The sequence below is a fragment of the Mesoplodon mirus genome (assembly GCF_964341445.2).
Source record: "Mesoplodon mirus genome assembly, chromosome: 3".
NCBI lineage: Eukaryota > Metazoa > Chordata > Mammalia > Artiodactyla > Ziphiidae > Mesoplodon > Mesoplodon mirus.
In genome coordinates, this window is record NC_138978.1 from 168,593,540 (window position 1) to 168,615,899 (window position 22,360).

A 22,360-nucleotide genomic window follows, 5' to 3' on the forward strand; every position below is an offset into this window, starting at 1 on the left:
GATCTTTTCTATTATTTCTGTCTCTATTTTATTTATTTCCTTCTTGATCTTTTTTATATCCTTCCTTCTGCTGACTGAGCTTTGTTTGTTCTTCTTTTTCTAATTCTTTTAGGTGATAGGTTAGATTGTTTCAGATTTTTTTTCTTGTTTCTTGAGGTAGGCCTGTATCGCCATCCCTCTTAAAACTGCTTTTTCTGCATCCCATAGATTTTGGAAAGTTGCATTTCCATTTTCAGTTGTCTTGTGGTATATTCTGATTTCTTCTTTGATTTCTTCATTGCCTCATTGGTTTTATAGTAGCATATTGTTTAGTCTCCATGTGTTTCTGCTTTTCCCATTTTTGTTCGTGTAATTGACTTCTAGTTTCATACTGCTGTGGTTGGAAAAATGCTTGATAAAATTTCTGTCCTCTTAAGTTTGTTGAGACTTGTTTTGTGATCAGCATGTGACCTATTCTGGAAAACATTGCATGTGCACTTGAAAAGAATGCATATTCTGCTTTTTTTTTTAAATGGAATTTCCTATAGATATCTGTTAAGTCCCAACTGGTCTAATATGTCATTTAAGACCACTGTTTCCTTATTGACTTTCTGTCTGGATGATTAGTCCATTCATGTAAGTGGGTTGTTAAAGTCTCCTACTATTATTGTGTTACTGTCAATTTCTTCCTTTTTTGTCTGTTAATATTTGCTTCATATATTTAGGTGCTCCTATATTAGGTTCACATATGTTAATGAATGTTGTATTCTCTTCTTGTATCGATCCCTTTATCATTATATAATACCCTTCTTTGTCTTTGGTTATAGACATTGTTTAATGACTACTTTTTGATATGAGTATTGCTACCACAGTTTTCTTTCCATTTCCATTTGCAGGAAATATCTTTTTTCCATCCACTCACTTTCAGTTTCTGTGTGTCTTTTAGCTCTGAAGTGGTTTTCTTGTAGGCAGCATATTGATGGGTCTCTTTTTATTCAATCATTCACCTATGTCTTTTGACTGAAGCATTTAGTCCATTGACATTTAAAGTGATCATTGATAGGTGTGTACTTATTGCCACTTTGTTACTTGTTTTCTAGTTCTTTTGTAGTTCTTCTCTGTTTTTTTCTTCCTTTTATAGTTCCTTCCCTTGTGGTTTGATGATTTTCCTTATTGGTTTGCTTGTTTTCCTTTCTCTCTAGTTTTTGTGTATCTATTGTAGGTTTTTGATTTGTGGTTATCATGGGGTTCATGTATGAAGACCTATATCTACTTGTTTTAAACTGATAGTCATTTAAGTTCAAACACTTTATAAAAGATCTACATTTTTACTCCTCTCCACCACATTTTGTGGGGTTTTGTTGTTTTTATTTTATTTTATTTTTTTATTGGAGTATAATTGCTTTACGATGTTGGGTTAGTTTCTGCTGTACAGTGAAGTGAATCAGCTATATGTATACATATATCCCCTCCCTCTTGGACCTCCCCGCCCATTCCACCCATCTAGCTCATCAAAGAGCACCAAGCTGAGCTCCCTGTGCTATACAGCAGGTTCCCACTAGCTATCTATTTTACACAAGGTAATGTATTTATATCAAACCTAGTCTCCCAATTCATCCCACCCTCCCCTTCCCCACCTGTGTTCACACATCCGTTCTCTACATCTGTGTTTCTACTCATGCCCTGCAAATATGTTCACCTGTACCATTTTTCTAGATTCCACATACATGCATTTATATATGATATTTGTTTTTCTGACTTACTTCAATCTGTATGACAGACTCTAGGTCCATTCACAAGACTACAAACAACCCAGTTTCATTCCTTTTTATGGCTGAGTAATATTCCATTATATACATGTACTACATCTTCTTTATCCATTCATCTGTCAGTGGACATTTAGGTTGCTTCCATGTCCTGGCTATTATAAATAGTGCTGCAATGAACATTGGGGTACATGTGGCTTTTTAAAAAAAATAAATTTATTCATTTATTTATTTTTATTTCTGGGTGTGTTGGGTCTTTGTTGCTGCATGCGGGCTTTCCCTAGTTATGGCTAGTGGGGGCTACTCTTCGTTGTAGTGCACAGGCTTCTCATTGCTATGGCTTCTCTTGTTGTAGAGCACAGGCTCTAGGCACAAGGGCTTTAGTAGTTGCAGCATGTGGGCTCAGTAGTTGTGGCTCATGGGCTCTAGAGCACAGGCTCTGTAGTTGTGGCACACGGGCTTAGTTGCTTCCTGGCATGTGGGATCTTCCTGGACCAGGGATATGTGACTTTTTGAATTATAGTTTTCTCAGGGTATATTCCCAGTAGTGGGATTGCTGGGTCATGTGGTAGTTCTATTTTTAGTATTTTAAGGAACATCCATACTATTCTCCACAGTGGCTGTATCAATTTACATTCCCACCAACAGTGCAAGAGGGTTCCCTTTTCTCCACACCCTCTCCAGCATTTACTGTTTGTAGATTTTTTTGAGGATGGCCATTCTGATCAGTGTGAGGTGATACCTCATTGTAGTTTTGATTTGCATTTCTCTAATGATTACTGATGTTGAGCATCTGTTCATATGTTTGTTGGCAATCTGTATATCTTCTTTGGAGAAATGTCTATTTAGGTCTTCTGCCCATTTTTGGATTGGGTTGTTTGTTTCTTTGATATTGAGCTGCATGAGCTGCTTGTATATTTTGGAGATTAATCCTTTGTCTGTTGCTTGGTTTGCAAAGATTTTCTCCCATTCTGAGAGTTGTCTTTTCGTCTTGTTTATAGTTTCCTTTGCTGTGCAAAAGTTTTTAAGTTTACTTAGGTCCAATTTGCTTATTTTTGTTTTTATTTCCATTACTCCAGGAGGTGGGTCAAAAAAGATCTTGCTGTGATTTATGTCAAAGAGTGTTCTTCCTATGTTTTCCTCTAAGAGTTTTATAGTGTCCTGTCTTCCATTTAGTTCTTTAATCCATTTTGAGTTTATTTTTGTATATGGTGTTAGGTGGTGTTCTAATTTCATTCTTTTACATGTACCTGTCCAGTTTTCCCAGCACCACTTATCGAAGAGACTGTCTTTTCTCCATCGTATATTCTTGCCTCCTTTGTCATAGATTAGGTGATTATAGGTGCATGGGTTTATCTCTGAACTTTCTATCCTGTACCATTGATCTATATTTCTGTTTTTGTGCCAGTACCATACTGTCTTGATTACTGTAGCTTTGTAGTATAGTCTGAAGACAGGGAACCTGATTCCTCCAGCTCCAGTTTTCTTTCTCAAGATTGATTTGGCTATTTGGGGTCTTTTGTGTTTCCACTGAAATTGTAAAATTTTTTTGTTTTAATTCTGTGAAAAGTGCCATTGGTAATTTGATCAGGATTGCATTGAACCTGTAGATTGCTTTGGGTAGTATAGTCATTTTCACAATATTGATTCTTCCAGTCAGGAAAATAATATATCTCTCCATCTGTTTGTGTCAGCTTTGATCTATTTCATCAGGGCCTTATAGTTTTCTGAGTACAGGTCTTTTGCCTCCTTAGGTAGGTTTATTCCTAAGTATTTTATTCTTTTTGTTGCAGTTGTGAATGGGATTGTTTCCTTGATTTCTCTTTCTGATCTTTCATTGTTAGAGTATAGGAATGCAAGAGATTTCTGTGCATTAAAATTGTATCCTGCAACCTTGCCAAATTCATTGATTAGTTCTAGTAGTTTTCTGGTAGCATCTTTAGGATTTTCTGTGTATAGTATCATGTTATCTGCAAACAGTGACAGTTTTACTTCTTCTTTTCCAATTTATAGTTATTCTTTCTTTTTCTTCTCTGATTGCCATGACTAGGACTTCCAAAACTATGTTGAATAATGGTGAGAGTGGACATCCTTGTCTTGTTCCTGATCTTAGAGGGAATGCTTTCAGTTTTTCACCATTGAGAATGACGTTTGCTGTGGGTTTGTCATATATGGCCTTTATTATGTTGAGGTAGGTTCCCTCTATGCTCACTTTCTGGAAAGTTTTTATCATAAATGGGTGTTGAATTTTGTCAAAAGCTTTTTCTGCATCTATCGAGATGATCATATGGTTTTTATTCTTTAATTTGCTAATATGATGTATCACATTGATTGATTTGCATATATTGAAGAATCCTTGCATCCCAGGGATAAATCCCAATTGATCATGGTGTATGATCCTTTTAATGTGTTGTTGGATTCTCTTTGCTAGGATTTTGTTCAGGATTTTTGCATCTATGTTCATCAGTGATATTGGTCTGTAGCTTTCTTTTTTTGTGATTTCTGTGTCTGGTTTTAGTATCATGTTGATATTAGCCTTGTATAACGAGTTTGGGAGTGTTCCTCCCTCTGCAAATTTTTGCAAGAGTTTGAGAAGGATAAGTGTTATCTCTTCTCTAAATGTTTGATAGAATTTACCTGTGAAGCCATCTAGTCCTGGACTTTTGCTTGTTGGAAGATTTTTAATTACCCTTTCAATTTCATTTCTTGTGATTGGTCTGTTTATATTTTCTAATTCTTCCTGGTTCAGTCTTGGAAAGTTGTATCTTTCCGAGAATTTGTCCATTTCTTCCAGGTTGTCCATTTTATTTTGTAGAGTTGCTTTTAACAGTCTCTTATGATCCTTTGTATTTCTGCGGTGTCAGTTGTAATTTCTCCTTTTTCATTTCTAATGTTATTGATTTGTGTCCTCTCTCCCTTTTTCTTTTTTTTTTTTTTGCTGTACGCGGGCCTCTCACTGCTGTGGCCTCTCCCGTTGCGGAGCACAGGCTCCAGACGCACAGGCTCAGCGGCCATGGCTCACGGGCCCAGCCGCTCCGCGGCATATGGGATCCTCCCAGACCGGGGCACGAACCCGTATCCCCTGCATCGGCAGGCGGACTCTCAACCACTGCGCCACCAGGGAGGCCCCTCTCTCCCTTTTTTTCTTGATGAGTCTGGCTAAAGGTTTATCAATTTTGTTTATCTTCTCAAAGAACTAGGTTTTAGTTTCATTGATTTTTGCTGTGGTTTTTTCATATCTATTTCACTTATTTCTGCTCTGAGTTTTATGATTTCTTTCCTTCTACTAACTTAAGGTTTTCTTTGTTCTTCTTTTCCAGTTGCTTTAGGTATGAGGTTAGATTGTTTATTTGAGATTTTTCTTGTTTCTGGAGGTGAGATTGAATTGTTATAAACTTCTCTCTTAGCACTGTTTTTGCTGTGTCCCATAGGTTTGGGGTCATTGTGTTTCCATTGTCATTTGTTGCTAGGCATTTTTTTAATTTCCTCTTTGACTTCTTCAGTGATCTCTTGGTTATTTAGCAGTGCACTGTTTAGCCACCATGTGTTTGTGTTTTTTACAGTTTTTTTTTCCCTGTAATTGATTCCTAATCTCATAGTGTTGTGGTTAGAAAGATGCTTGATATGATTTCAGTTTTCTTAAATTTTCTGAGGCTTGATTTGTGACCCATGATGTGATCTATCCTGGACAGTGTTCCATGTGCACTTGAGAAGACAGTGTATTTTTCCACTTTTGGGTGGAATGTCCTATAAATATCAGTTAAATCTTTCTGATCTATTGTGTCATTTAAAGCTTTGTTTCCTTATTTTCTGTCTGGATGACCTGTCCATTGGTGTAAGTGAGGTGTTAATGTCCCCACTATTATCGTGTTACTGTCAATTTCCCCTTTCATGGCTATTAACATTTGCCTTATGTATTATGGTGCTTCTATATTAGGTGCATAAGTATTTATAATTGATATGACTTCTTCTTGGATTGATCCCTTGATCATTATGTAGTGTCCTTTCTTATCTCTTATAATAACAGACTTTATTTTAAAGTCTATTTTATCTGATATGAGTATTGCTACTCCAGCTTTCTTGTGATTTCCATTTGCATAGAATATCTTTTTCCATCCACTCACTTTCAGTCTGTATGTGTCCCTAGGTCTGAAGTGGGTATCTTGCAGACAGCATATGTATGGGTCTTGTTTTCATGTCTATTCAGCCAGTCTGTGTCTTTTGGTTGGAGCATTTAATCCATTTACATTCAAGGTGATTATCGATATGTATGTTCCTCTTCCCATTTCCTTAATTGTTTTGGATTTGTTTTTGTGGGTCTTTTTCTTCTCTAGTGTTTCCCACCTAGAGAAGTTCCTTTAGCATTTGTTGTAAAGCTGTTTCGTGGTGCAGAATTCTCTTAGCTTTTGCTTGTCTGTAAAACTTTCGATTTCTTCATCAAATCTGAATGAGAGCCTTGCTGGGTAGAATATTCTTGGTTGTAGGTTTTCCCCTTTCATCACATTAAATATATCCTGCTACTCCCTTCTGACCTGCAGAGTTTCTGCTGAAAAATCAGCTGATAACCTTATGGGGATTCTGTTGTATCTTATTTGTTGACTTTCCCTTGCTGCTTTCAATATTTTTTTCTTTGAATTTAATTTTTGTTAGTATGATTAGTATGTGTCTTGTTGTGTTTTTCCTAGGGTTTATCCTGTATGGGGCTCTCTGCACTTTCTGGACCTAGGTGACTATTTCCTTTCCCATGTTAGGGAAGTTTTCGACTATAATCTCTTCAGATATTTTCTCAGACCCTATCTCTTTCTCTTTTTCTGGGACCCCTGTAATTTGAATGTTTGTGTGTTTAATGTTGTCCCAGGAGTCTCTTAAACTGTCCTCAATTCTTTTCATTCTTTTTTCTTTATTCTGCTCCTCGGCAGTTATTTCCACCATTCTATCTTCCAGCTCATTTATTGACTCTTTGCCCCAGTTGTTCTGCTATTGATTCCTTCTAGCAAATTTTTCATTTCAGTTATTGTGTTGTTCATCACTGTTTGTTGGTTCTTTAGTTCTTCTAGATCTTTGTTAAACATTTCTTGTATTTTCTCGATCTGTGCCTCTATTCTCTTTCCGAGATTTTGGATCATCTTTACTGTCATTACTCTGAATTCTTTTTCAGGTAGGTTTCCTATTTCCTCTTCATTTATTTGGTCTTGTAAGTTTTTACCTTGTTCCTTCATCTGAAACATATTTTTTTGTCATCTAATTTTTTTTTTGATGGGTAGGGCTGTGTTCCTGTCTTACTGATTGTTTGGCTTGAGGCATCCAGCACTGGAGTTTGCAAGCAGTTGGGTAGAGCCAGGTCTTGGTGCTGAGATGAGGATCTCTGGGAGACCTCACTCTGATTAATATTCCCTGGGGTCTGTGGTTCTCTGTTAGTCCAGCAGTTTGGACTCCCATCGCAGTAGCTGAGACCTGACCCCTGGCCTGGGAACCAAGATCCCACACAGCAAATGAAAAGAAAAAAAAAGGAGCAGTACAATAACAAAGAATAAAAAATAAAAGGAAATTGGAAAAATAAAAATATATTAGAAAAAATAAAAATATAATTGAAACAAGAACTAGGTAAAACAGAACCACAATAGAAAAAAAAGGGGGGGGGCAAACCAAAAGGAGCAGAACAATAACAAAGAATAAAGAATAAAATAAAATTAGAAAAAATAAAAATATAAATGAAGCAACAACAAGAAGGTAAAACAGAACCACAACCTCAAAAAAAAAAAAAAGAAAAGGCTAGTAAATGCCTTGGCTGTGGGGGGCGGAGCTTAGGTGGGGTGGGGCTTAGGCAGACGGAGTTAGAACGGGGGTGGGGCCTAAGCTCAGGACGCGCACATCCAGTAAAGGGAGCATGGCTGGAGGGGGCCTCAGAGTGCAGAGTTCGGAGGTAAGGCCCTGGGTGAAGGTGTGGGGGCAGGGCTTAGGCTCAGCACAGCTGGAGGGACCCTCAGAAGGTGAAGGATTAGACCTGGGACCTCAGCAGGCTCCCCAGGGCCCAATGCAGTAGGGGAAATGCTGGCCACATTCCCTTCTGATCCCCTGATCTCCCAAGGGTCTCTGCCTGTCTTTGTTTATCCCCTCACTGTGGGTGGGCCCCTCAGAGCATGGGAACCCCTCCCCTCTCCCAGCCGCTGCTCAGGGGTGCTGGTCCCATCCCGCCTCCACTTCTCCTTCCCGCCTGCCTCCCCCCCACATCCTACCCAGTCACCTGGGGGTTCCTCCCATCCCCTTAGGTGTCTGTGGTCTCCCACCAGTGCATGGTGGGTGCCCTAGTTGTGAGGAGACATGAACTCCATGTCTTCCTAGTCCACCATCTTGACTCTGCCCCCACATTTTGTGTTTTTGATGTCATAGTTTACATCTTTATGTCTATCCCTTAACTGTTTATTGTAGTTATATTGATTTTACTATTTTTGTCTTTTAATATTTGTACTAGCTTTTTAAAAATGGTTGATGGTACTGCCTTTACTATATATTTGTCTCTACTAGGGGGATTTTTTTCCCCTTCCTATATATTCTTACTTCTTTTTGTTGCCATTTCTTTTCCACTTAGAGAAGACCCTTAACACTTCTTGTATTGTTGGCTTGGTATTGGTGAACTCTTCTAGTTTTGCTTGTCTGAGAAATTCTTTATCTCTCCTTCAATTCTGAATAATAACCTTGTTGGGTAGAGTATCCTAGGTTATAGGTTTTTCCCTTTTAGCACTTTTAATATATGATGCCACCCTCTGCTGGCCTGCAAAGTTTCTGTGGAAAAAATATATCTGATAACCTTATGGGGCTTCCCTTGTATGTGACTATTTGTTTTTCTCTGCTGCCTTTAATATTCTCACTTTAACTTTTGACATTTTAATTGTATGTCTTGGTGTGAGGCTGTTTGGTTTCATTTATTTTGGGATTCTCTGTGCTTCCTGTACCTGGAAATCTGTTTCTTTCTTCAGCTCTGGGAAGTTTTTGGCCATAATTTAGTCAAATAATTTTCTACTGTTTCTCTTTCTCTTCTCCTTCTGGGACCCCAGTAATGCAAATGCTAGTATGCTTGATGTCGTCCCAGAGGTCCCTTAAACTGTCTTCATTTTTTAAAGTTTGTTTTTCTTTTTGCTGTTCCAATTGAGTGATTTCCATTATTCTAAATTCCATATCACTTATGCATTCTTCTGTATCACCTAGTCTACTGTTAATTCCTTCTAGTGTGTTTTTCATTTCAGTTATTATATTCTTCAGCTTTGACTGGTTCTTTTAAAAAAAATTTTCTAGTTCCTTGTTAAAATTCTCACTGTGTTCATCTATTTTTCCCCCAAGTTCAGTTAGCTTTCTTATTACTAATGCTTTTAACTCTTTACATGGTAAATAATTTCTCTCTCTTTCATTAGTTGTTTTTCCAGGGTTTCTTCTTGTTCTTTTGTTGGAAACAAATTCTTCTGTCTTCTCATTTTGTTTAACTTTCTCTATCTCTATGAATTAGGTGAAACAGTTACCTATCCCAGTCTTGAAGTGGTATTCTTGTGTGGATGTGTCCCTATGCAGTTTGTGTGTGCCCAGTGGCTTTGGTGGAAGAAATGGGTCTGAAGTGAGCATGGGTCACATCTCCCCTCAGGGTTTGCTGGCAGCTATCACCTTGGTGGGAGGTGGAGCTGGAGATGGAGGGGCTTGAGCCAGAGCCAAGTATTGGCTGGCGCTTCTCCTCTGCTCAGTGGCCATCGCTGCCCTATCAGGTGTTGGGGGCAGGTCCCAATGTGCTGGAGCAGAAGCCCTGAGGGTCAGGTCCAAGCTGGTTCTATTCCCTCTGTGTGTTTACTATCCCTCCTTCCAGCAATGGCAACTTCACCCCTGTAGGGAGCAGCACTGGAGCAAGAGGGGCTGAAACGGGTGCCCAGTGTGGTCAGGGCATGCACTGGGATGGCCCCAGCATGCCAGTCAGAGCTCCAGATATCTTCTGACCTGCTGCCTCTGTGAGCACCAGCACTAGCTGCCCTTACCCTGTTCAGATGCAATGGTGGGTCCATACTGGCTTTATCTCTCCCAGGTGCACACTCTCCTTGGCAACAGCAGCCTTTGCCCTATTGGGGAGTTGTACTGGAGCAAGAGGGGCTGGAGCAGATGCCCAGTGAAGGCAGGGGCATGCACGGGGGTGAGTACTGGAAACCACCCAGTGCCCCAGGGAAGTTTCAGTCTGCTTCTTCTTCCTTGTTCCTGGGAGTAAGCATGTATGTGAGCACATTCTTCTTGAGTAGAGTCCTGTTTCTTATAGCCCTCTAGTAAGTCCCACTGGTTTTCAAACCAGCTAAGGTGACTCATCTTCCTAGTATCAGACCCCAGGGCTGGGGTGTCCAAAATGTGACTCAAACTCCTCATGCCCCGGTAGGAGCCCATGATATCCCCTTCTTCTGTGTCCCTTGGTAGGGGTGTGGAGCCCTGATCTGATCACTTCTCTCCCTTTCCTACCCAACTCAGTGTGGATATTCCTTTACAGTCTTGGCTGTAGAAGAGCCTTTCTGCCAGTCTTCAGTCTATTTTCAGTGAGAGTTGTAGATGTATTTTTGATGTATTCATCGAGGGATGTAAACTCAACATCCTCCTACTCCACCATCTTGATCTCCTCCTGGAAGTGTTTTCATGTAAAATATTTATTAATTAAGACAATCCTATGAGATATTAATCGTCATTTGATAGATGAGGAAATTGAGACCCTCAAGGTAAACAAATTAGCCACAGAGCTGATACAAGAGACCAGGCCTTCTGATTCCAAGACTGGCTCTTTTTCCACTTCACCGTGTTTGTATATGTGCTGGGTTAATCATTTATTTTAATACTAAGCAGTGCTTAGGCATGCTAGTTGCTCAGGGTTCATTACCTATTCCTCTTACCATGACATCTTAGTAAAGCATTTAAGATGTTTGATGCATCCTGCATCCTGTCCTCTAGGATCTGTCAGTATAGACAGGAATAAAGAAAAAAACCTACTAACCAAATCAACAGGGGTATACAGAATTTCAGGGGCTTTATGAATCTTGTCTATTAAGGAAGTCATAGCTATAATATCAGCTGTAGTGGGTTACGGTTATGGAAATCCACTCTTATTCTCTGGGTCCCCTTGGTCTCTGGCATTGGCTAACATGGGGGAGTAAAATGGGGAGACAATAGGCATTATTTCTCATGCAAGTTAATTTTGCCTGAGGTGCTGCTCTTGTTTCTGTTGTTTGGCTTGGAAGGAATTGCTGCCCCAAGGTGTTCTTAGGGTTCTTCCTATAATGATAGCTCTTATCTATAGGTCAGGGCCAATGAGGGAATTCTGCTATTTTATTCTCTTAAACTGAAGAAACAATTACAGGATATGTGAACTCCCTGGGGAATACTGTGAGTTGCCATTGGGTTAGAACTCCATTTATCACCTGACTCCCATAAGCCCCTGCTCAGACTGGTATATTGTAGAGTGGTATTACAGGTCATAAGGAATTAGTGTTAGCTGAGAGTTTGTGGCCAACATTCCCCAAAGATTTGGGAGTATTTTTCAGGTAAATGGCTAGAGGCCCATTTGGGCAAAGTCATGAAATTTAAAGGTCTTGATACTTGAGCATTCTGTCTTATATAAAGTATTTGTAAAGTTCTTTTTATTTCTATTTTTGTAATAAAAGTCACTCAAAACTCTAAATGTTATCCTTGGAAGCTCCATGGTCTATAAGTCAGAGTTAGGCATCTCGGAGCATCAGGCCACTGATTACTATATGTATTTCATGGTAATTGATAATCATCCTCATTTCATTTAGGGGTTGGTTTACACATTCCGTCTGGGTCACCAGGATGGGGGTGGGTTAGACTGAGGTAGACCGAGGAGGAGAAGCTATCTGAATTGTAGGGAGAGGGAGATAAACTGTGGCTCTCTGGGGTGGTGGGAAGGGAGGGAGATGAACTACTAGTTCAAGTTCAAGAATGAACAAGATCACAGTAGATTTAATCTTGGTCTAAAACCCCCTAAGAGATTTAAGAGGATGGGAAGCAATTCTGGGAATATAGAGCTGAGATGGTATAGGAGCATTTTTTTTTTTTTTTTTTTTGCTTTCTAAGGAAGGACTATGCCAGTGGGGAAGCCTTAGATATGTCAGACATCTAGATGAATTTTTATATGTTCATTTGGAAAGGAACCAGAAAGAGACCTAATCTGGAGTGCACTGGAGGGAGGGAGGAGGGGAGGGAAGGAGTGAGTAAGAGAGAGAGAGAGAGAGAGAGAGGATTGATTTGAAGCCGAGGCTGTCAGTGTATAAACAGGGAGGGAGAAAAAGAGGCCTGTGAGAGCAGGTGCTGCACAGGGGAGGGCCAGAGCAAGAATCCTCTGATGGCAAGACTGCCTGGAAGGCTGAGAATAGAAATGATGAATATAGATTTTTTTTTTTTTGCCCGCATTGGGTCTTCGTTGCTGTGTGCGGGCTTTCTCTAGTTGCAGCGAGCGGGGGCTACTCTTCATTGCAGTGCACGGGCTTCTCATTGCGGTGGCTTCTCTTGTTGCAGAGCATGGGCTCTAGGCACGCGGGCTTCAGTAGTTGTGGCACGTGGGCTCAGTAGCTGTGACTTGCGGGCTCTAGAGTGCAGGCTCAGTAGTTGTGACACACGGGCTTAGTTGCTCCGCGGCATGTGGGATCTTCCCAGACCAGGGCTCGAACCCTTGTCCCCTGCATTGGCAGGCGGATTCTTAACCACTGCGCCACCAGAGAAGCCCTAGATTTTTAATATTTGCTGTGGTTGTGTACTCTTTAGTAGTCAAAGCAAGAGGAAAACATGACCAGTTCTGTAATTTACAGTTTTTCATAAAAGAAGAATGTGGAAATTAGGTCGATAATAATAACATTGACAATGGATTTTGCCTTTCCACTGTCTTACAAAGGTGGGGAAGTATGGTGATTTAGATTTTAGAAGAGAAATAATTTGGAGGATAAATTTGGTTTTGTCTTTAGGTGACCTAAACTTGAGCAATAAAGAACGATGAAGACTTCTGTTTCTGGCAATATAGTGGACTAGAGTATCTGGTACCTTTTCCAATGCAAAACATCTAGAAATGCTGGACAAAGTACAACAGGCATTCTTTTCAATGCATATTTACAAGAATTTACAAGAAAGGAGGGGAAATTCCCATGGCCAAAACTCGAGAGTAAAATGAAAACTTGGAAGGGTTTGTAGGTCTAAATAACCAATGTGATTGGGTTTTAATGGCTTCACAAGGACAGGAGACAAGGCCTTATGTCTACTGGAGCTGACATTGAGATCTTTGTGTGCGAAGCAGAGACCTACAGTGGCAACCACAGTGAACAGGGTGGAATGGAAAATAACTTCTTTTGTCTGGGCACTGACTGAAAAAAAGTGTTTCATGATAAATGGTAACTACAGGACTATTCTCACATGGTTTAGGAGTTCAAATTTATATTGTCCACATACTCTGGTAACAACGAAACCAATAAATTACCAAAAAAGTGAATCCTTTGACACCTGGTAGAAGCAAGTGCAAAATCTGTCTGGAAGAACATACCCTCAATCCAGACCCTGCAAAACAAATCACAGAGTTAATTCCCAGAAACTTCAGATATTGGAATTATTCAAATTTTAAAATAAGTATATGCAAGTGAGTAAATAAATCAATGAAAGAATAAAAATGTAAAAGGAAATAAAACCTTACAAACAGAAGAGATTAGGTATTTGAAAAAAGAATTAAACAGAATTTTTGGAAAATATAGAGTAATTGATAATAGAAACTCAGTGGAGAGAAATCAGCTTATAGTCCTATGGGAGTTCCCTTGTAATAGCACAGGGAACTATATTCAATATCCTGTGATAAACCATAATGGAAAAGAATATAAAAAAGGATGTGTATATTTGTATAAGCAAATCACTTTGCTATACAGCAGAAATTAACACAACATTATAAATCAACTATATTTCAATAAAAAACCTCAACGGAAGGGTTAAATTGCAGACTATATGCAACTAAAGAGAGAATCCAGAATATTTAAGTTAGAAATGCAGAAATAATCAAGAATGTACCAGAGATAGTTAAAGAAGGATATTTTCTTTGGCTAGCTTCCATACATCTCTTTATGTTACATTCTGGTTATTTTGGCATAGGAGCATTTACTACATCCCTAAAGAGTAGAAAATGAGTTAGTGCTCTAATTACTTAGAACTATTTTATTGGCTCAAAGATAAGGTGATGTTAAAAAATATTAAAAATGGAAATTTTCTTATAGCATAGACATGATATAGATTTTTCTCACCCTGTCATTGGCAGATGGGCATCCAAAGAGAAATATGTGCCCTTGAATGCCTCAATAATTTTTGGAAGAGAAAACATACAGTGTGTTTCCAAAGACATGGAGAAGGAAGAGTTGGAAAGTGTGATGAAATGATGGTAACTACTTTTTCTTATTCCAAAATTTTCAGGCAGTGTGCATAATATACTACCATTTATAAAAAGAAAAAAAAATGTGATGCATTTACTTACATATGCATGTAATACATAGAAAACTGGCAAGAGGGGTTGCCTCTGGTGAGGGAAACTGGGTGCCTTTGGGAATAAATAGGTAAGGGAGAGAGACTAATCTCTCTTTGTATATCAGTAATTCCCAAACTTTTTAGTCTGAGGACTCCTTTAATTTTTTAAAATTATTGAAGTTACCAAAGAGTTTTGTTTATTTGCGTAATACATTTATTGAAGAGACTATCCTTCCCCCATTGTATATTCTTGGTTCTTGGCTATATATGGATCAGTTTATAGCTGGGGTCTCTGCTCTGTTCCACTGATCAGTGTGTCTGCTTTTATGCCAGTACCATACTGTTTTGATTACTATAGACAGAAAATCAGTAAAGGAACATTGATCTTAAATGACATATTAGAAAGGATAGACTTAACAAACATACAAAACATTCTGTCCAAAAGCAACTGAATACACATTCTTCTTAAGCATACATGGAATGTTTTCCAGGATAGATCATATGTTAAGCTACAAAACAAGCTTTAATAAATTTAATAAATTTAAGATGATAGAATCATATCAAGTATCTTTTTTGACCACAGTGGTATGAAACCAGAAAACAATTACAAGAAGAAAACTGGAAAATTCACAAATATGTAGAGATTAAACAACATACTACTGAATAACCAATGAGTCAAAGAAGAAATCAAAAGAGAAATAAAGTACCTTGAGAAAATGAAGATGGAAATACAACATACCAAAAATTATGGAATGCAGCAAAGCCAATTCTAAAGGGAAATTCAGAGTGATAAATACCTACATTAAGAAATAAGAATGGTATCAAAGGACCAAATTTTACACCTCAAGGAACTAGAAAAAGAAAAACAAACGAAGGCCAAAGTTGGTAGAAGGAAGGAAATTGCAAAGATCAAGGCAGAAATAAATGAAATAAAGAGTAGAAAAGAACAATGAAATGAAGAGCTGGGGTGTTTTTTTGTTTGTTTATTTGAAAAGATAAACAAAATATACAAACCTTTAGCTAAGAAAGCCTTTAGGTAAGCAAACAAAATATACAAACCTTCACCAAGAAACAGAGAGGACTCAAATAAATAAAATTGGAAATGAAAGAGGAGATGTTACAACAGATACCACAGAAATACAAAACATTATAAGAGACTACTATGAACAATTATTTGCTAGTAAATTAGACAACCTAGAATAAATGGATGAATTCCTAGAAACATACAATCTTCCAAGACTGAACCATGAAGAAATAGAAAATTTGAACAGACTAATAATGAGTAGGAAATTGACTCAGTAATCACAAACCTCTCAACAAAGACAAGACCAGGACTAGATGCCTTCAGTGGTGAATTCTACCAAACATTTAAACAAGAATTAATATCAATTCTCCTCAACCTCTTCTGAAAAGTTGAAGAGGATGGAATACTTTCAAACTCATCCAGGATTACCCTGTTACCAAAACCAGACAAGAATACCACCAGAAGAGAAAATTACGGCTCAGTATCTCTGATGAACATAGATTCAATATCCTCAATAAAATATTTAGCAAATAAAATTCAACAATACATTAAAAGGATCATATACCATGATCAAATGGAATTTATTCCAGGGATACAAGGATAACTTAACAACTGTGAATCAATCAATATGATAAACAGCATTAACAAAATAAAGGAAAAAATATCATCTCAATAGATGCAGAAAAAGCATTTGACAAAGTCAACATCCAGTTACGATAAAACTCTCAACAACGTGGGTATAGAGGGAACATACCTCAAGATAATAAAGCCATATATGACAAGTCCACAGTTCCTTTAAAACCAGAAACAAGACAAGGTTGCTCACTCTTACGACTTTTATTTAACATAGTATTGGTAGTCCTAGCAATGGCAATTAGGCAAGAAAAAGAAAAAAAAGTCATCAGAAATCAGAAAGGAAGAAGTAAAACTGTCAATATTTGCAAATGACATGATATTATGTATAGAAAACCCTAAAGACTTCACTAAAAAAACTATTAGAACTAATAATAAATTCAGTAAAATGGCAGGATACAAAATCAATATACAAAAATCTGTTGCATTTCTATTCAGTAAAAATGAACTATCAGAAAGAGAAATTAAGAAAGCAATTCCATTTACAATTGCCTCAAAAAGAGTAAAAAACTTAGGAATAGATTAACCAAGGTGAAAGATCTGGACATTGGAAAATATAAGACATTGATGAAAGAAATAAAAAAACACAAATAAATGGAAAGATATTTCATGCTCCTGGATTAGAAGAGTTAATATTGTTAAAATATCCACAATACTCAAAGCAACCTATAGATTAAATTCAATCCCTATAAAAATTCCAATAGCATTTTCCACAGAAATAGAATTAACAACCCTAAAATTTGTATGGAACCACAAAAGACCCCAGATAGCCAAAGCAAGCTTGAGAAAGAAGAACAAAGCAGGAGACAACAAGCTTCCTAATTTCAAACTATATTACAAAGCTATGGTAATCCAAACAGTATGGTATTGGCATAAAGACAGACATTGGCATAAAGACAGATCATTGGAGCAAATAGAAGGCCCAGAAATAAATCCAGACATACATGTCAATTAATTTATGACAAAGGAGCCAAGAACATACAATGAGGAAAGGATAGTCTCTTCAATAAATAGACAAACAAATATATATAATGGAATATTACTCAGCCATAACAAGGAAGGAAGTCTTGCCATTTGTGACGACATGGATGGACCTTGAGGGCATTATTCTAAGTGAAGTAAATCAGAGAAAGACAAATATTGTATGGTCTCACTTATATGTGGAATAAAAAAAACAACCCCCCCAACACCCCTCAAACTCATAGATACAGAGAACAGATTGGTGGTTCCCAGATATGGGGTGGGTGGTGGGTAAAATGGGTGAAGGTGGTCAAAAGGTACAAACTTCTATTTATAAAATGAATAAGTTCTGGAGATGTTGTACGGTAGGAGAGAGGAAAGAATGTCTTATACTCTTATATCATACTTTATGGTGATATAATTAGTCTAATTTTGATGCAATCCTGATTGATACCAACATAAAAGTAATATCATTTTAACTTCCTTAAAAAGTGTCTTTACTGGTTTTTAAAATTACAAAAGTAACTAATAGTTTTAAAAATTCCAATAATAAAGAGGTACTATAACAAGGATAAATAAATAAAAGTCATTTTCCCCCCCATTCCAGTCCCCTAGAGGTAATCACCATTCATTTAGTGTGAGATTTTTTCATGGTTTTTCTATGTATGTATATGCAAATAATATGTATACATATGTATGTGTATGCAAATATATATGTGTGTGTATACATTTATATACACACACCCCCCAGGATATATGCATTTATAAATCTACTTAAAAATTTAAAAATGTAACAAAAAGATGATAAAATACATGCTTTTTCATATATTTCATTTCTCTGAACAATGTGGTATGAACATCTTTCCATATCAGTACATATGTGTCTACTTTATTCTTCTTAGGTATAAAATACGGATCTAACATAATTAATCCCCTATATATGGACATTAAGGTTATTTTTATTATTATAAACAATGCTGCACTAAAATACAAGTATCTTTGTACACATTTGTGCTTGTTTCTGGAGTCAGATTTCTAGAAGTTAGATTTCTGGATTAAAGGCTATGGGCTTGAATATTTCTGTTATTTATTATCAAATTGTCCTTCCAGAGTGGTTGGCTTCCACATGGTTACAAACTCTTGCTGTGAATAGGACCAGACTGCGATATGTGATGGTTTTCAACAGGCTGGGAATGTGGTGGTGCCTCAGCATTCCTTAAGCCTTTAGTCTTACTCAGGTAAGGAGAGCCTCAGTGATGTGTGGTCAAGGGCAGAGAGGCAGGGCTCATGCAGCAGAACTCTGCTTCTTCTCTACTATCCTGAGCAATTCTGTTCTGGCCCAAATTTGCAGATCCACTCAGCATATCAAAAACTGCAGTTGACCAGACCCACCTATCTTAACAGTTTAACACTAGTTTTATTCAGGCATACTTTTGAGGGGATTTCACCTCCCATTTCCTCCTTTGCAAGAAATAAGTTATCAGTTATTCAGTAATCCCTGAGATGAATTCGAATACACATAATTTCCTGCATCTCCTTATATTTCCAGGATTGTTGTCCTGCAGTCATCCTGGCTAGCCTGTTTGTCTTCTTTGTCCATTGACCATCACAGCAACCTGTGTGAAAAGCTTCCTCTGTCCTATCAGCAATGTCAAGTGTTGGCATGTGTTGTCTCTCAGTTTTCCTTGCAGCCTCGTTCTTGTTCATGTGATGACTTTAATAATTTTTGTGGTATTACTTCCCCCTCACTCCCTAATTTCTCACAACTGGGTTTGTGGCCCACCCAGTGATTCCTGCTCTGAAATTTCTTTTCTACAAGACGTGCCTCAGTCTTCTTGTTTAAATTCTTTCCTAGTTCTTTGGATCTCTTCCTGTTTCTGTCACCTGCAGTACCACAGCTAGATCTGCTATCCATCTTTAGGAATCCAACAATAAAAACCAAAGAAACAGGCTAGTTGGACCTTCACTGCTGGGCTCAGGATTTCTACCTCTCTTTCGTAAATATAGATCAAACATGGTAGGTAGAAGTAACCATATTCTTTTTTTTTTTTTTTTTTTTTTTTTTTTCTGTACGCGGGCCTCTCACTGTTGTGGCCTCTCCCGTTGCGGAGCACAGGCTCCGGACGCACAGGCTCAGCGGCCATGGCTCACGGGCCCAGCCGCTCCGCGGCATATGGGATCCTCCCAGACCGGGGCACGAACCCGTATCCCCTGCATCGGCAGGCGGACTCTCAACCACTGCGCCACCAGGGAGGCCCAACCATATTCTTTTTGAAGGTAATCTTTGATCTTCAAAATTGCTGTATTTTATCACTGTGTTGAGCCATTGCAGCCCACATATAGTGGGAGGAAATGTTTAAGTTTTAAGCACTTGAAAGGCTTTTCTGCCAGAGTCAGCAGCGACTTGTCAGGCAAACAACTTCTGAGGAGCAGATTTGATCTTGACAACCCTCATGTGATAGGGCACAGGCTTTGAAATGAGAAACCAGGAAAGACTTTAGAGAGAAGGTGTCTATTTCATGGCCTTATGGGCCTTTACCTATCAATAGGTAATTTTTAAAAAAGCCTCCAAACAAAGGAGATAGACATATAGATCTTCCCAAGGGTGGTGGAATCAGAACTGAATCTGTATTATCAGCCAGGCTAGTCAGACTAGGGAGAGGCCAAGGTTAGTGGCTGGTAGTATGGCTGCTACCTGTGTTATCATCATAGCCAGGGTGCATGATATAAGTGAATCACTGACCCTGTGGTTAATGGTCTGACCAATGTCCTTAGATCAATAAGCTTCCCACCCAGTGTGCTATGGATAATGGTGTGCAGAGAATGAGTTATAAGAATGACAAGATGTTGACCTGATAGGACCTGGAGCATCAGGAGCACCTGGGCTGCTCACCTCTGGCTTCAAGTAATTTCTCTCATTTAAGTGTATGTTACAAATAGCATAATTTTCTCTGTGTTTCCTGAAGTGGAAAGATTGGAAACATTACCATGGCCTTGGTAAACCTGTCCTTGAAGTCTAGCGGTTAATGAAAGTGTGGGATTGAGGATGGATAGAAATGCAGAATAAGAAAACATGAAGGAAAATGAGCCCAGAGTAGTGCACTACACTAATGTGAAAAGAGTGAGGAGAGAAAGAGGAATGCCATTGGATGGTTGGATGAGAGCAGATACAGTGATTTGTTGTTGTTGTTGTTCTGGCAACAGAGAAAAAGAAAGTCCTTGAATTTTCCTTAAAAAAAAAAAACTCCTAGACTCTGAATGGCATTTGTGTTTGCATCCATTCCAGTAGACTGTGGACTTCTTGAGAACAGGTTCTGTGTTTTAAGTCTTTTTATCCCAAGCACCTAACACAGTGCCTAATAAATAAATATTTGTTGAGACTCCGGGAAGGCTCATGCCAAGGAGTACTTCCCAGAACTTCTGCTGCCAGTGTCCTTGTCCTCACAGTGAGGCACAGCCGCCCCACACCTCTGCAGGAGACCCTCCAACACTAGTAGACATTTTACAGGTCCTGGAACACAGGACTGCAGCACTTGAAGGTTCTGATCTTCTCATCCTACCAGAGAAGAGACCAAGGCACAGCAGGGATGGAGGCACGGCACAAGGGACCTTATGAAAATGATGCCCAATACTGAGAGGGCAGACAGCAGAAGCAAGAAGAACTACAGTCCTGCAGCCTGTGGAACAAAAACCACATTCATAGAAAGATAGACAAGATGAAAACGCAGAGGGCTATGTACCAGATGAAGGAACAAGATAAAACCCCAGGAAAACAACTAAATGAAGTGGAGATAGGCAACCTTCCAGAAAAAGAATTCAGAATAATGATAGTGAAGATGATCCAGGACCGCAGAAAAAGAATGGAGGCAAAGATCAAGAAGATGTAAGAAATATTTAACAAACCTAGAAGAATTAAAGAACAAACACCTAGAAGAATTAAAGGACAAACAAACAGAGATGAGTGATACAATAACTGAAATGAAAAATATACTAGAAGGAATCAATAGCAGAATAACTGAGGCAGAAGAACGGATAAGTGACCTAGAAGACAGAATGGTGGAATTCACTGCTGCGGAACAGAATAAAGAAAAAAGAATAAAAAGAAATGAAGACAGCATAAGAGACTTCTGGGACAACATTAAACGCAACAACATTTGCATTATAGGGGTCCCAGAAGGAGAAGAGAGAGAGAAAGGACCCGAGAAAATATTTGAAGAGATTATAGTCGAAAATTCGCCAACATGGGAAAGGATATAGCCACCCAAGTCCAGGAAGTGCAGCAAGTCCCATACAGGATAAACCCAAGGAGAAATACACCGAGACACATAATAATCAAGTTGGCAAAAATTAAAGACAAAGAAAAATTATTGAAAGCAGCAAGGGAAAAACAACAAATAACATACAAGGGAACTCGCATAAGGTTAACAGCTGATTTCTCAGCAGAAACTCTACAAGCCAGAAGGGAGTGGCATGATATACTTAAAGTGATGATAGGGAAAAACCTGCAACTAAGATTACTCTACCTGGCAAGGATCTCATTCAGATTCAATGGAGAAATCAAAAGCTTTACAGACAAGCAAAAGCTAAGAGAATTCAGCACCACCAAACCAGCTCTACAACAAATGCTGAAAGAACTTCTCTAAGTGGGAAACACAAGAGAAGAAAAGGACCTACAAAAACAAAGTCAAAGCGATTAAGAAAATGGTCATAGGACCATACATATCGATAATTACCTTAAACATGAATGGATTAAATGCTCCAACCAAAAGACACAGGCTTGCTGAATGGATACAAAAACAAGACCCATATATATGCTGTCTACAAGAGACCCACTTCAGACCTAGGGATACATACAGACTGAAATTGAGGGGATGGAAAAAGATATTCCATGCAAATGGAAATCAAAAGGAAGCTGGAGTAGCAATACTCATATCAGATAAAATAGACATTAAAATAAAGAATGTTATAAGAGACCAGGAAGGACACTACATAATGATCAAGGGATCAATCCAAGAAGATATAACAATTATAAATATATATATGCACCCAACATAGGGGCACCTCAATACATAAGGCAACTGCTAACAGCTGTAAAAGAGGAAATTGACAGTGACACAATAATAGTGGGGGACTTTAACATCTCACTTAACACCAATGGACAGATCATCCAAACAGAAAATTAATAAGGAAACAGAAGCTTTAAATGACACAATAGACCAGATAGATATAATTGATATTTATAGGACATTCCATCCAAAAAACAGCAAATTACACTTTCTTCTCAAGTGCGCATGGAACATTCTCCAGGATAGATCACATCTTGGGTCATAAATCAAGCCTCAGTAAATTTAAGAAAATTGAAATCATATCAAGCATCTTTTCTGACCACAACGCTATGAGATTAGAAATGAATTACAGGGAAAAAAACATAAAAAACACAAACACATGGAGGCTAGACAATACATTACTAAATAACCAAGTGATC

General features: G+C 38.3%; 1 protein-coding gene across 1 annotated transcript in view; it reads left to right on the forward strand.

Moving 5' to 3' along the window:
- The window catches only part of LOC309799614 (uncharacterized protein), a 90,015-nt gene extending 71,933 nt beyond the window's left edge, over positions 1 to 18,082 (forward strand). The window contains exons 2-3 of the mRNA XM_082612962.1: positions 14,056 to 14,175; positions 17,986 to 18,082. Coding sequence (XP_082469088.1) covers positions 14,056 to 14,175; positions 17,986 to 18,024 — 159 coding nt within the window. The 3' untranslated portion in view covers positions 18,025 to 18,082. The remainder of the gene's footprint in view (positions 1 to 14,055; positions 14,176 to 17,985) is intronic.
- The last annotated feature ends 4,278 nt before the right edge of the window (positions 18,083 to 22,360 follow it).